General features: G+C 45.5%; 1 protein-coding gene across 4 annotated transcripts in view; it reads left to right on the forward strand.

Moving 5' to 3' along the window:
* WIPI1 (WD repeat domain, phosphoinositide interacting 1) overlaps positions 1-14,624 on the forward strand; it is a 47,651-nt gene that overhangs the window by 18,944 nt on the left and 14,083 nt on the right. For all 4 annotated transcript variants that reach the window (XR_014508064.1, XM_083427789.1, XM_083427791.1 and 1 more), the window contains 2 exons: positions 1,197-1,293; positions 13,210-13,307. Coding sequence is in view for 3 of the 4 variants with exons in the window: in XM_083427789.1 (XP_083283915.1) it covers positions 1,197-1,293; positions 13,210-13,307 (195 nt within the window). In the remaining variant the exon portion in view is untranslated. The remainder of the gene's footprint in view (positions 1-1,196; positions 1,294-13,209; positions 13,308-14,624) is intronic.

Raw genomic sequence — 14,624 nt, forward strand, 5'->3', positions numbered from 1 at the left:
GAAATATCACCTTTTTCAGTTTCTGGGGCCTCAGAGCTTCTGGTCATACACTGGCATTATTTTGGGTGCTCAATTTCCCCGTTTTTAAAATACCTGCTACATAAATAACCCCTTCAGAGCACAGGCACAGTTTTCATTGGCAAAAGCTGATTGGCCAACAACAGTCTAGACTCCATCTTTAATCTTGGTTGATGCCAGATACAGGAGCAACTTGTCATTGATGAGGTCTTGCTGCTGTTTCCAAGGTCCAAGGCTGTTTCCTCAAAGAAACAAGACCTTTTTGTTTGCACTCTGGGAATATGCTATCATTGTCTTCTTCCCTCCTGTTCAGTGGCTGTGTGCTGCAATCTTATGCGTGGCCCATCAGATGTAGCTGCCATTGAATCCCCAAGTAAGTGTAGGATTTCAAACTTAGTGTTGGTGGTCGCCGCTGCAAGAGGTGTGGATGGGAGCATAACTTTCTAGCCAGTCAAATAATGGTTAATGCTGTGCACATTATCTTGACACCTGGAAGAATATGACAGCTAAAGCACTTTGTGTCTCTACAAACGTAAGCCCAATTGACTTACTCTCCGGTAAGTGAGGATAGGATTGCAGCCTGAACCACCATCATCATTGATAAATGCTAGGTGCTGTATCCGGGTTATCTCAAGCTCATGTTTTGAAATACCAAATGCTATCTTTCAGCTTGTAGGACACACACTAAAAATGTAACGTTTAAATAAGCTCTGGTACCCTTACTGAAGTTTCTTCTAATTCCACCTTTTTGAGTGGATGTGATTTTAGGGGAATGCTATTTATTCCAGGTAGAGGGCCATTCAGGCAGATGTAATAGAGAGTTGTACCTTAGCTTTTGGAATACGCTACTGTTTTATTGCTGGAAGATTTGAAAAAAAGAGGTGAAATGTAATCTGTTTTAAGCTGACAGATCTCCCTCTACCATTTCGCTTCTCTATCTTCCTATAGTGCAAACAGTAGTTTATCTTAGTGATTAAGATAATTTTTCTTGACCAAACCAAGTTCAGCATAGATCATATCTCTTTCTGTTTGTTGTGAACACCTGATGCCTTTTCTCCCAAGTAGATAGTCCGAGCCGGTCTGTGAACCTTCCCAGTGCAACTGGCATGTGCTGATGGAATGTTTGGAGGCCTATCTTATTCCTAAGCAACAACTTGTGCTTTTTTTTGTATTTGCAGAGACTAATTGTTTGCTTGGAGGAATCTATTTATATCCATAACATTAAGGACATGAAGCTTCTGAAAACGATCTTGGACACCCCTCCAAACACAACAGGTAAGGGAATAAGCCTAGTGGGGGGTGGACTTAGCACAGCTAGTCTGGAAACTCATTGCAGGTATCCCTATGTCACTGGTATGCTGTGTCAAAAAGTCCCATGGGGTGCATTCATTCAATGGAAAGGCTTTCTCTCACCTTTCTAACACCCTAAGGAAAGTCCTTTTGTAGCTCTCTGCTTCTTGGGGGTAGCTTTGTTGCTTCATTCAACAGTAGTAACTGATAACCAGTTTAAATTGGGGCAAAAGGACTTGTGGTTTTCCTTGTGCAGTGATGGTTGCAGGGTTAATAAAAAAAACCAAGTTCACGTTTCTGGGCGATCGTGAAATTATCCTTTCAAGTGAATATGCCCTTCTTTAAGCAGCCAAATGGAGAGTGACACTTCCTTCACTCCTCAGGGATTATGTAGGAAGGTTGTAAGTGAATGCTCAATTGGACTAAAAGGGCCCTGGGGCCAGACCGGTGCCTGCCAGGTGATTTAGACTGCAGCTGCCGTCGGTGCTGGAGTTGTAGTCCAGACCTGGGCTGTGATTTTGTTGCAGCATCTGAAGGAGATTCTTGTTTACAGCATCTGGAGTTGCTGTGCATCAGGCTGCTTGGTTGACCTTGGGAAAGGAATATCTTGACAGTGTTCGGTTCTCAGTTGGAGGCATTAGTTAGATTTGCACTGAACTGATCTAACAACATCAGGAGAGGGAGCTGGAATGGGTTTAAGCGAACAAAATGTTTAGTTTGGTTTAGTCCATGCAATGGTAGGAAGAGTGAAGTACCTCTGGCAGATGAGGTTAATGGGATTTTTCCTACTCATCTACTTGGGTGTCTTGTTATAGAGGCATGTGACTGTTAAAAAGAAGTGGCAGAGGTTGTACATACACTGTGCCTAAAAATAAAATCCAATCCCCCCCCCCAATACATTAATTTCCTGTGAAGAAAATCCAGCTACTGCAATTGGAATAAATGAAAAACAATTTGCATGGCATACCTTTGCTTACCTTGGAGTATCTTGTTTTACTTTCAATATGAAACTTTTCAAAGAACTTGAATTGTGTGTTTAGCAAGGGAGGGTGCTATGGAGAAGACTTCGGAAAAGCGAGGACTGTTGGAGCAAGGGAAAAGTAACCAGTGGTAGAGAAGAAACTGCTGGATACCAGGTCAGGCTAATTGTCCCACAAGACCAGTATTGTCTACTGTCTTTCCCATCATCTGATAAGTGTGGAGCAAAGAGCTCTTGGGGACACTGAAACTAACTTTTAACCAGTGGAAGTCTTGCTGTTGGTTCCTCTTAATGCCACCAATTCCTGTCTAGTTGCTGAGATTTCATTATGCATTCCTCACTCGGTGTGTTTCTCCATACTCTTTCTTTCCCGACCCTCCTTGCACTGGGTAACAGAGCAAGAAACTTTGAATACTTAATTTGGGGGACACAATGGTGGTTCACACACTTGCCTAGCCGTAGACTACGTGAGACTCCATACAGAAAAGCCCCCTCCCCTGAGGCAATGCGTAATTCCTGCGCGGTGCATATACAGCCATATGGCACATTCCTAATTTGTGCTGTTTCACTTCACCTTTTGTGAAGTCCTGTATGAATTGGACACTGTGTGTAGTGCCACACTGCATATTGTCTCACACCTATGGTGGTTGGGTGGATGATGTGTACCTGCTTTTCCAGCATGTACACTGTATTTTCAGCTACCTGGCTGTGTGTGTGAACCAGACCGCGGGAAGCTGAGTTTTGCAGGAGATCGCGGCAGTATAACTGACGGCTGTCAAAGTCACTGCTGGCCATTCTGTATTCTGTTGCGATGGTTGTAGTCATCAACAAGCGCCTGGGCCTTCCAAGGCTTTGCAGCCTTCAAATTGCTGCAAAGCCTTAGAGTTAGGAAACCTGCCCTTTTGCTTCATCGCTTTAAGCAGCAGCCTTAGCCGGAACATTTCTGGAGAGGACTGACCACAATTTGAGCTGCAGCTGACTTTGACAAAAAGCCACAAGGGAGAGGAAATGGCAACAGCACTGTCTCCTCCCCTCGACCTGCCACCGTGCCTTTTTGTTCCTGCTCATCTGCTTTGCTTTTGGCAGGAAGCAGCTCTAGGGCAAGTTTGGCACTTGATCCCAGCGAATGACAATCTGTTTGACACCTTCCATGTACACAGCACACTTAAAGAACAAAAGAAGACTCTCATGGGAACTAGAATAGAAGATGGGTTATGCCCCTGCATCAAGTGCCAGTAAACTATTTTTTTTTTGGTATCTTTCCTCTCCCCGCCCCAAAGGAATTCCATGGAGAATAGGTGGTTCTCTTCTGCCCCCCTCAGAATGAAGTTAAAAAGTAAGAACAGCCCTGCTAGATCAAACCAAACCCGGAGACCCCTTTCCTAGGCTGTCCCTGCCAACTCTTACCCCATCAGTGTGCAGGTGAGGTTGGGATTTTGTGCCCCAGAATAGATCCATTTGCATTTGCTTCCTATGAACCCCATCTTCCATTTTAATGTTCATTTCCCCAGCTTGGAGGAATCCTTTTTGAGCTCTTTGCTGTTCCTTTTTTTTTCTCCCTCCCCTAAATGTGTCATCAGCAAAGTTGACCAACTCACTGCTCACCCCTAAACTCCACATCATTTATGAACAAGTTATAAAGCACTAAAGTTGATTAGGCTGAGGTATAGAGAAGGGTCCAAGGTCACTCAGGGGAACATCATGGCTGAGAGGGGATTTGAAGTCCTACTGAAGAAACACGTGAGGAGGGAGTGTGCTTCCCCACTGAGCAGCATTAGTAGAGGAAGACCACGTTCTGAGTAACCCAGCATGAAGATGGTGTGTTTTTTAGGGCCCTGCAAGGACAGCCAGACAAGGTCATTTGGTTGGGCATCTGAGACGAGCTAGATAAAGTGGTGCCTTCCCCAATGCTTCCAGCCTTGACTCAGTGGGTTTCCCCACTATTTTAGGGTGGGATTCAGTTGCAAACTGGCAAATTCAGGTTGCATAATGAATTTTGATTTGGTGCTCTTGCACAGCAAGCCTGGGTCTCCAGACAGATTGGACTTCTGGAGATGATGGGTAATTGTGGGGTAACAGTTTCTTGATGGAGTGTCGTATAACTCCCCTGCAATCAAAGGGGAATGAATGTTCAGTGAATAACTGATGTTGCTGTGAACAGGTCCTTAGGAAGCAACCAATGATGCAGTTCACATGTAGCCAATAAATGCCTGGTTGGTTCCTTGGGAAGTCGCTCTTGGACTCCAGATTGACCTCATTCTGGCTCTTAACAGATGGCCTCTCATGGAGATTAAACCCATTGAAAGCTTTGGATGTGATTATATTTTTAAAATCCTCCGCTACAGCTCCCAAAGGCATAAACATCCACTGGCCTGGGGCTTTGAAACAAGACAGCAGTTCATTTAAGGTTCAAAATTATTGAAATAAGTTAATTATGCTTTGCCAAAGAGGCACCAGCATGATCATGTTTGTTTTCATTGCTTTTTTTCTTTTACTGAAGTCTCTAACTAAAATCTATAGGCCTTACTCCCAAATGCCTCTGTATTAGTTGCTGCTGAAAGGCTCTGCAGACAGGGAGACAACTCTATTCCTTTTATCACTGATAGCGTTGTGACATTAAACCCATGGGCTGGCATTGTGGTGGGTGTTTTTTAAGCGTTATATAGATATGGAAGAGTGGTGAAGTTAATTCACATGGGTGGAAGAATTGAAAGAGCGAAAGCGTGGGCTCCCAGAGACGAGATCATGGCTGCTTTGCTACGTGTGTTCTGTTGCTGCACTAACCTAAGCTGTGGTTTGCTTTAGGATCTCTTCCAAACCTAGCCTTGTGGTTAAATAATTTTAACAATAATTTAATAATAATTTTATTATTTATTATTTTATTACTTGACTCCCTCTAGACAAATCACAAGCTGTAAACCGTAGGACAAACCTTGGTTCTAGTTTATGGTTTGTTTGGAGAAAGCTAAACCACAAGCCTGGGTTTTGATTACACACTATGCATAACCGCACTTTTGCTCAGCATAGCACAGCATCAAAAGGATTGGGGCATAAATAGCAAAGTGGCTGCGGTTTCTCCAGGAGCCCACACGTTGGCTTGTTCATGCCAGTCCTTGGTTTGACTTTGTGTTTCTTGCAAACCAGACCTCTATATGAGTTTTAGAAACACAATGAGGAAATTTGTTTACAGGACCTCTAACTTGTTTTTTTGAGAGCCAAGCTGGAGGTTTTGAGATACGTGGAGGTTCACATTTGTTGTCTTTGCTCTGGAGCAAAAAAAATGATAAATTCTAAGTTTCCCATCTCTTCCTGTGAGCAACTTTAATGGTGGTAAAGTTGAGTGTTTGATTCTGTTCTGCTTGTGCCCTGTTGACACACTAGCAAGCCAGCTCTCCTCTTGCAAAGAAGGCTCTTCCAGTGGGTCTGTTTTTTGGAATACATTCCGGTCGCTTCCGGATGACCTGCTTGATGAGCATTCAGCCTGATTTGTTTGCAGCGAGATTAGCCAAGGTTGCGTCAAGCAAGTGTTACCCCAGTCTTATCAGCGCATTTTCTCGTCACTTCCCTTTTCAGAAAAAGTCTGATATTTTGGGGGAAGCGTGTTTGTTTTTGCCAGAGCTCTAAATCAGCTTACATGGTCCAGCCTGAATCTGCAGAGATGTGATTGAATTCCACCCCTAAATAGTGACCACCTGGAAGCATCTCCATGTCTTGCTGTTAGGACTTCTTTAGTTTCCTCTAACTGCGCACCTTATAAGAGCACCCTCTGGCGGTGTAGCTACTCTTTCTTGTTCTGTACAAGGCTCCATATGACAAATAATTTGCTTTCAAGCCTCCCACTAATGCCCTTTTCCAGTTTGCTGCTCCTAGGCCAACTGGGTTCAGTCCTGAAGCCTGTATCTCCCAGACTTTGGGGGCAGAATTGCAATCAGTATCTTCTGATATCCTGCTGTTACATGTTTGGCTGCTGCTTATAGAGGGAGAGAACATTCTGTATTTGTCCAAGTACATCCTTACCACTCACACATGGGGACAGGACCACTGTGACATTTATAAACATCAGCGAGGGTAGGTTTGCCAATAGACCTGAAGCTCTGTTCCAGGAAGGTAAAGAATTGTGTTCTCTTGTTTTTTTAGTGGAGAAATTGTGCGGTGCTGGACTAAACAGATCCATTTGGAAAGCCCCCCAGAGTAGTTTTAAGACAGTGTCTTTAGTGAGGAAGGACCATGGTTCAGTGGTAGAATATCTGCTTTGCATGCAGGAAGTTCCGGGTTCAATCCTCAGCATCTCCAGATAGGACTGGGGAAAAGTTCCTGTCTGAAACCCCGGAAAGCTTCTGCCAGTCTGTATAGACAATACTGTGTGACATGATACAAGGCAGTTTCCTATGTTCCTGTGTTCTATTAATCCCCCCGCTTTTGTCTACACAAAGTACAGCCCCTCCTCTGAGATCTCATGCACAGCAGGTCCTTTGTCTTAAACTGGGCTTGTTTTGCCTGGTGCAAAATCCCGCCACCCCCCATTAGCGGCTAGTGCGCAGAGATGACACCAAAATAGGCAGAGGGAGGCAACTGACTATGACCCTCAAACTTTCAAGTTAATTTAGGTTAAAGGTAAAGGTACCCCTGCCCGTATGGGCCAGTCTTGACAGACTCTAGGGTTGTGCGCCCATCTCACTCAAAGAGGCCGGGGGCCAGCGCTGTCCGAAGACACTTCCGGGTCACGTGGCCAGTGTGACATCGCTGCTCTGGCGAGCCAGCGCAGCACACGGAACACCGTTTACCTTCCCGCTGGTAAGCGGTCCCTATTTATCTACTTGCACCTGAGGGTGCTTTCGAACTGCTAGGTGGCAGGCGCTGGGACCGAACGACAGGAGCGCACCTCGCCGTGGGGATTCGAACCGCTGACCTTTCGATCGGCAAGCCCTAGGCGCTGAGGCTTTAACCCACAGTTCCACCCGATGCACAAATACAGAATTAATGTTTGGGGTTTGCTGGCCTTTCAAGGGCTCATGGCCCAGCCAGGTGGAGGAGATGGGCAGGTTGGGGGGGGCATTCTTTCTTTAGCGTTTGGGGTGCAAGCCCATGGCCTCTTTAGGGCTGCACATGCAGTTGATGCTCCCTCTCTAGAACAGAACATCTGGCTTAGCCCTGGTTCGGGAGAAGGGTGCTTATATGAACTCGTCTCTCTTGTACTTATTCTGCACCTTTGAAATATTTTGCAAGGAAAGTCTGGAGGATTTTGTTTGTGCCGCTTGTGGAAACTAGTTCTTAGGACATCCTAGGAATAATAAAGAAGGCAGCCATTCATCTTTCTTTTTTGCAGCCTTGCACTTAGTCCCTTCACGAAGTCAACTCTGTAGACCTGAGCTCTTTCCCAGGCCCTTCACAGCTTGTTTTCCTGCTCGGCTGTCCCGGACAAAACCTCTAGCTGGGCCTGCTGACTCCAGCGCTGCTGACTGAGTTTGTTTAGCTTTGGAATTCTCTCGATCCTCAGTCATCTCCAAAGGGCTTCAGGAAATAGGCTCCGCTGAATGTTCTTTCTACAGACCACAAGCCCAGAGACTTCCTTTTCAAGATTTTTCCTGGCAGTTGTCTGGCTTTCATGCTACAAAAGCCAGTTTCTTTGTGATGTGGCGCATCCAGCTCCCTTAAAATGCATGCCTTGCAAATGTGGCACTTATCTCAGATGTTCCTTGTTTGGTGTTGGAATTGTTCTTCGTGATCTTAGTCATATATACCGACAGATGCATCCATGGCTCCTTAAGCTGCTGCAGTGCTGCAGTAGTATAGCTGGAGAGGGATAGCCTACCTAGTGTTATCTACTCCTTGGAAACCTCTAGATTGGATTCCTGCAGTGTGTTGTACGTGGGGCTGCCCTTGAAAACCTGTTTGGAAAATGCAGAATTTTCACACTACTCTGTTGCATATAGCACCAATTTTGGCACAGCTGCACTGGCTACCAGTTAGTTTCTGGGATACAGTCATACCTCATGTTATGTTTGCTTCATGTTACGTTTTTTCAGGTTGCTTCCCGCGGCGACCTGGAAGTACCAGAAAGGGTTACCTCCGGGTTTCGCTTCTTGCACGTGCGCAGTAGCGCTAAATCGCGCTTCGCGCAGTAGCACCAAATCACGTGGCACACCTGCGCAGATATGGCACTTCAGGTTGCGGGCTTTTCATGTTGTGAACGGGCCTCCAGAATGGATCCCGTTCGCAGCCAGAGGTACCACTGTAAATTTAAAGTGCTGGTTTGGAACCTAGGAAGCCTAACGTGGCTCAGGACCCCAATACCTGTCTCTTTCTACGTGAACTAACCCAGACCCTGCATTTGTCTTCGGAGGCACTTCTCCATGTGCCCCTGCAAGGGAGGAGTAGAGGGTGGAGGCTTGAGACCAGGCCTTTTGCATGGTGGCTGCCCACTTGCAAAACACTGTCCCCCAGGAGACACACTTGGCATTGTCTGCTTTTAAGTGCCAGACAGAAGCTTTTTTGGAGAGTAATTAGGTGAGATTTGAGCTTTTTTGGTGTGCTCCCTGTTTTAGTGTGTATGGGGGGGGGGAGTGGATTTGTATTTTTGCATCCATATTTATGGACAAGTGTTTCAGGTTCTTCTTTTACAGTGGTACCTTGGGTTACATATGCTTCAGGTTACAGACTCCACTAACCCAGAAATAGTACTTCGGGTTAAGAAGTTTACTTCAGAATAAGAACAGAAATCGTGCTCCGGTGGTGTGGTGGCAGCAAGGGGCCCCATTAGCTAAAGTGTTGCTTCAGGTTAAGAACAGTTTCAGGTTAAGAACGGACCTCCAGAACGAATTAAGTACTTAACCCGAGGTACCACTGTACTCTTGTTCCTCTGTTTGGTTTTAATGTTTCTCATTTCTCTTCTTTCATTAAATGCTGAGATAACTTGGTGTAAAACTCTGCAGGTAAACATAGGGTGAAATTCAGCGTTGTGTTCTTCCAGTTGTTTAATCTGCGCAAGTATTCTAGCTTACCAGACATAACGAGAATGCCTCTCCTTCTCTGTCCGCTGTTCTGGGGCTTCGTCCGAGCCAGTTTCAGCGGGAAGAGATGGGGGAGGGGGTAGAGAAAGCGCCATTATACAAGTGGAAGTCCTTGTTCAGGCCTCCCTCTGACAGGGCTGGTTAGATGAATCCCACCCATAATAAATCATAAATATATGTCTGATGCAACTGTTACGATTTTGCTTGCTATTTCTCTGTCTGGGGAAAACATGGCAACTCTGAGTAATTCTAAACGTCAGGTAACAGCTCGGCTGCTCAACGATGCCTCCATTCCCCACTCTGACGAAACTCAAAACCAGGGCGGGTTAACCTTTGGCCCTCCAGATGTTTTCGGACCACAGCTTCTATCATTCCTGATCATTGGCCATGCAGCCTGGGGCATGATGGGAGTTGGAGTCTGAAAGGCCCCGGGTTCCCAGTCCCTCTTCAAGATTTCCTCCGCCATTTCTTTTCTGCCTTGCATTCTTTTTCTTTCTTTTTTTGCAGCAGAAGAGAATCAGGTGGCTGGTGGATGACAAGGGCCAGATAAATATTGCTGTTAGGAGATGCTGCCAGAGCTCTCGGTGATGTCAGACAATAGCTGTGCCGAGCAGAGGCTTTGCTGCTCTTGGGGTCTTGCCAAGGCAGCATAGCCTGGCACCAGTGTTTGTCTGAAAAACACACATGGTCCTATTTCCTGTCCAAGAGTTGTACACACCATCTCTTTGGGATGCCTACAGCCTTTTTAATAACTCTGAAAAGGCCATCAAAGGAGGTTCCTTGTATGTACCTGCTTACAGACCGTCTCTTCTTGTTGCTGTGATATGTCAACAGTGGCTGCAGCAGGCTTAATAAGGGGCTTCTTGGAGCCAGTGATTCTCACTGTTTTCATTACCACTTAGAAACCTATTTTGGCATTGAGCTGTTTTGAATTAATAGATAATATTAGACTTCACATAACATTCATTTTAAAAAAAGAGTATTGTTCTTTGAAATGAAGAGCTGCTGGCTGACCTCATCTTTCCTTTGTTATTCCCAAAGTTTTTAGAGCACTTCGAAATCTCTGTGATGGAACAAGCAGTACATAATGTCATTTGGGCCTTGTTCTCACTGAGGTGTTAAATTGCACATGGCCTGTACCATTGACTGCAAGATGAACTGTTTAATAACAATAATAATGACAACAACCATTTTATTTATAGGCCACCCATCTGACTGGGTTGCCCCAGCCACTCTGGGAGGCTCTCAGCAAAATATTAAAAACACAAGAAAGCACCAACCATTAGAAACTTCCCTGAACAGGGCTGCTTTCAGATGTCTTCTGAAAGTCAAATGGTTGTTTATCTGCTCTCTGGGGAGGAAAAGAGACTCCTAAGAATAGCCAGCCTGAAGCACTACTCCCAGACACCCTAGCTAGTTAGATCTGTCTGCTGGGAAATTATTTTCTGCGATAGATCTTTCTATCCTGTGACACACACACACAATACAGTTTGAAGCGGGACATTCATTCCAGATGTGGGCTTATTCCCTTGAATGAGAGCCCGGCCTTTTGTCCCTTGCCCTTTCCGAGGGGCTGCCCTTTCCGAATATCGTGACATGGTGCCTGCCAAGGGGAGGAAGCGGGCTGTGCCACAAGAAAGAAGGCCACTATTCCAAGGGGTCGCTTTCCTGACTTCCGGCTTTACATATTGAGTTCACTCGAGGACTCTGGGAAGCAGTGTCTGTGGGCTTTTTCTCTCATCATTGTAGAGGAAATGTTTTATGCTGCGTATGCTTCTTTCTGCCCTCCTCTGAACCCATGCTTTCCCAAAGTGGAATCCCTGGCACCGCCATTGTGTGTGTGTGTGTGTGTGTGTCTGGTTTGGGATCCCTTCCCATTCCTTACAGGCATTTAAGACTGCAACTCTGTGCTGTTGGTTTTCCTCTACCAGCATAAAGTGGTTTGGATGAAAGAAAACCAGGGTCGCCAGTGCACATGCATGTGTCTGCAGAGGATGCATTTCCTGGTACCCACAGTCACCTCCCCCTACTAAAAGAAGCATTCTATTGCAATCTGTTGAATAGGTGTGTGTGTGTGTGTGTGTGATGGCCGCAACAGTTGATCAACCAATTTATGAAGGCACATTTGTCAGCCACTGAAGTATGATGTCTCCAGCTGGCCATTAGTGGTCAGTTTGTCTCCCCCTCTGGTTTTTCAGGGAGGGAAACCCCCGGGGGAACTTTTGAAAAGGGACTTGCATTATGTCATCCCTAATCTGAACCCATTTTGGGCGGAAGAGAGCCAGTTTGTTTGTTCGCAACCTTTTCCAAAAATAAAAAATGACTAGGCAGATTAAAAAATGTAGTGAAGATGCAATGATGATAGGGAAAGACATTTTCTCTTCTTCTTTACAAGAAAATGGCAGCACCTTGGAAAAGCTTGCTGGGGGATGGCCAGGGCTGTACAGTGGTACCTCAGGTTAAGAACTTAATTCGTTCTGGAGGTCTGTTCTTAACCTGAAACTGTTCTTCACCTGAAGCACTACTTTAGCTAATGGGGCATCCCACTGCCGCCACACCACCGGCGCACGATTTCTGTTCTCATCCTGAAGCTAAGTTCTTAACCTGAGGTACTATTTCTGGGTTAGCGGAGTCTGTAACCTGAAGCGTCTGTAACCCGAGGTACCACTGTATAGAGAAGTGTCTGCCTGTCATCTCTAACGATGGGGGAGGTTTAGCATTGCTAGCCTCCATTCAGAAATCTGTGGAGGCAGGGGCAATAACGGCAAGGCTGTTCTCACTGTGTGTTAGTGGCAAGTTCTCCATGTCATTCCAGGTGCATGCAAGATGCTTAGAAGCGGCTGCCTTAGGGGTCTTGGTTATCTGTTTCCACCTGCAAGAGTCAAAGGAAAACCACTTGCGTCTTCCCTGCACAGCAACAAATGCTCTCCCTGTCCTCCCCATCCAAAGGAACTCATTGTTTTCCCATTTTGCACACCACACCATGAAAATCGCCCTTGCCAACAGCTTTCTGAAGGATTCCGGGGCTATGTCTCTGGTGATCTCCAAAACAGAAAGGCTGCGCCGTTTTTAAGGGCATAATATGAAGCAAGGGGCTGGTTTGTGTAAAGAAAAAAAAAAAGGAGACGGGGAGCGATTGAGAATGGGGTGTTTTATTGACAAAATAGTCTTTTTGTATTGTGCATGGAGCTGTGCCCTCGCTTGCCTGCAGGTGTCGCCAGAGTCAGAGAGATTTCCTGTTGCAGGTGAGGAGTCACCTCAGCCTGCATCTAGAACAGGGGTCAGCAAACTTTTTCAGCAGGGGGCCAGTCCACTGTCCCTCAGACCTTGTGGGGGGCCAGGCTATATTTTGAAAAAATATATATGAACAAATTCCTATGGCCCACAAATAACCCAGAGATGCATTTTAAATAAAAGCACACATTTTACTCATCTAAAAACACGCTGATTCCTAGACCGTCTGCGGGCCAGATCCGGCCCTTGGGCCTTAGTTTGCCTACCCATGTTCTAGGCCATGGGTGGGCAAACTAAGGCCCGGGGGCTGAATCTGGCCCAATCGCCTTCTAAATCCGGCCCACGGACGGTCCGGTAATCAGCATGTTTTTACATGAGTAGAATGTGTCCTTTTATTTAAAATGCATCTCTGGGTTATTTGTGGGGCATAGGAATTTGTTCATTTTTTTCTTCTTCAAAATATAATCCGCCCCCCCCCCCAAGGTCTGAGGGACAGTAGACAGGCCCCCTGCTGAAAAAGTTTGCTGACCCCTGATCTAGAAGTGCCAGCAATGGGACCAGTTGCATTTTTCCCAGCAGGAAGCTCTCTCCTTCTGCCGCTGTCCGTAAAACACCCTGCCCATACCATGAGCTCAGCATCTCTGCCTGACAATGCAATTTGTTTCCCTCCACCTCTAGGTTTGTGTGCACTTTCTATTAACCATTCCAATTCCTACTTGGCATACCCCGGCAGCACGACCGTCGGCGAGATTGTGCTGTACGACGGAAATAATTTGGTAGGTAGAAAGGAATCTCGCAATCTGAGCTCTGGGGGCCCATGTTCTCTGGAACTATTTCACTTCAACAGGCCCTAAATATTCTTTTAAATCAGGCTCCTGGAGCATGGGAAACCAAGTCAGACCAAGGCTTTGTGTAGCTCAGGCTTGTCTGCAATAGCTGGCAGTGGCTTCCCTTTTTTGCCATTTTTTTTTCCTTTTCAGTTTAAATTAAATCAAATTAATTCAGATTTAAAAGTCGACTTCCTGTCCCACCCATATTTGCCGCTCAATGTTACAAGTATTTCCAAATTGCATTTTAAAAAACCGTATGTTTTTATTTTGAAATTCATTTGTAATTTTCACTTTTACAAATTTTTCAAATTCACCAAAAAAACTGCATTAATCATTGACTTCCCCTCCCCCTTTTCATGGCTTGTTCTAGTTATCCTCTGCTCCTGCGTATTCTAGTTACTCCGTATTATTTCTTTCCCATTTTATCTCAGCTTAATTTATACTGCTAGATTTACTCTAATCCTGCTAACGTTTTAATTTGTTTACAGTGATTCTTCAAATATTCTACAAACAATTTCCAGTCTTCCTTAAATTCTCTTTCTTCCTGATCTCTTCTTCTGCTGGTTAGGCTTGCCGTTTCTACATATTCCATCAATTTTGTATGCCATTCCTTCTTCTTTGGTATTCTTCCCTCCCTCCATTTAAAAAATCTAACGTATTGTAGCATTTACCCCCTCCTCTTCATTTCCCCATGGCTGCTCTTTTTCACTTCCTGCTAGACCTTTACTTAACTACAGCATACTCCCAAATACCAATAAGAGTTACTCTTCACTTTGTCAGCCCTCATAAATCCTTAGTTATCAATCAATAATTGCCCACTGTTTTTCATGTACAAACGTCTGACTGGTTCCAAGGCAGTGCCTTCGTAGCATTTCAGATGGAGCCCTTGGCCAGCTTTTCTTGGTGATTCTAGTGGTCGAACAATGCCCATGGTTGAACCTGCAACCTTCTGCGTGCAGAGTAGATGTTCTGGTACTGAGCTCATCAGAGCTGCATGTATGTGCATAATTGAAGTAAAAATAAAACAAGGGAGACTGACATGTCGGAGGGCGCTGCCAGACTGATGTGGGGTTGAGTCTCATCCCAGCAAATCCAGGTCACACAGCTGTAGTCGACTGGGAGTTCTTGCGCAACGAACCCACTTCCGCCAAAGTCTGGGCTTTTTGCAGTAAGGAAAGTGATGGGGAGATAGGTGTGAGGCTTGCTTTGATGCAACGCCATCTGACCTCCATGCAAACACATACGAATGAAAGCTCAACAAGC

The sequence above is a fragment of the Podarcis tiliguerta genome (genome assembly GCF_965153285.1).
Source record: "Podarcis tiliguerta genome assembly, chromosome: 2".
Lineage (NCBI taxonomy): Eukaryota > Metazoa > Chordata > Lepidosauria > Squamata > Lacertidae > Podarcis > Podarcis tiliguerta.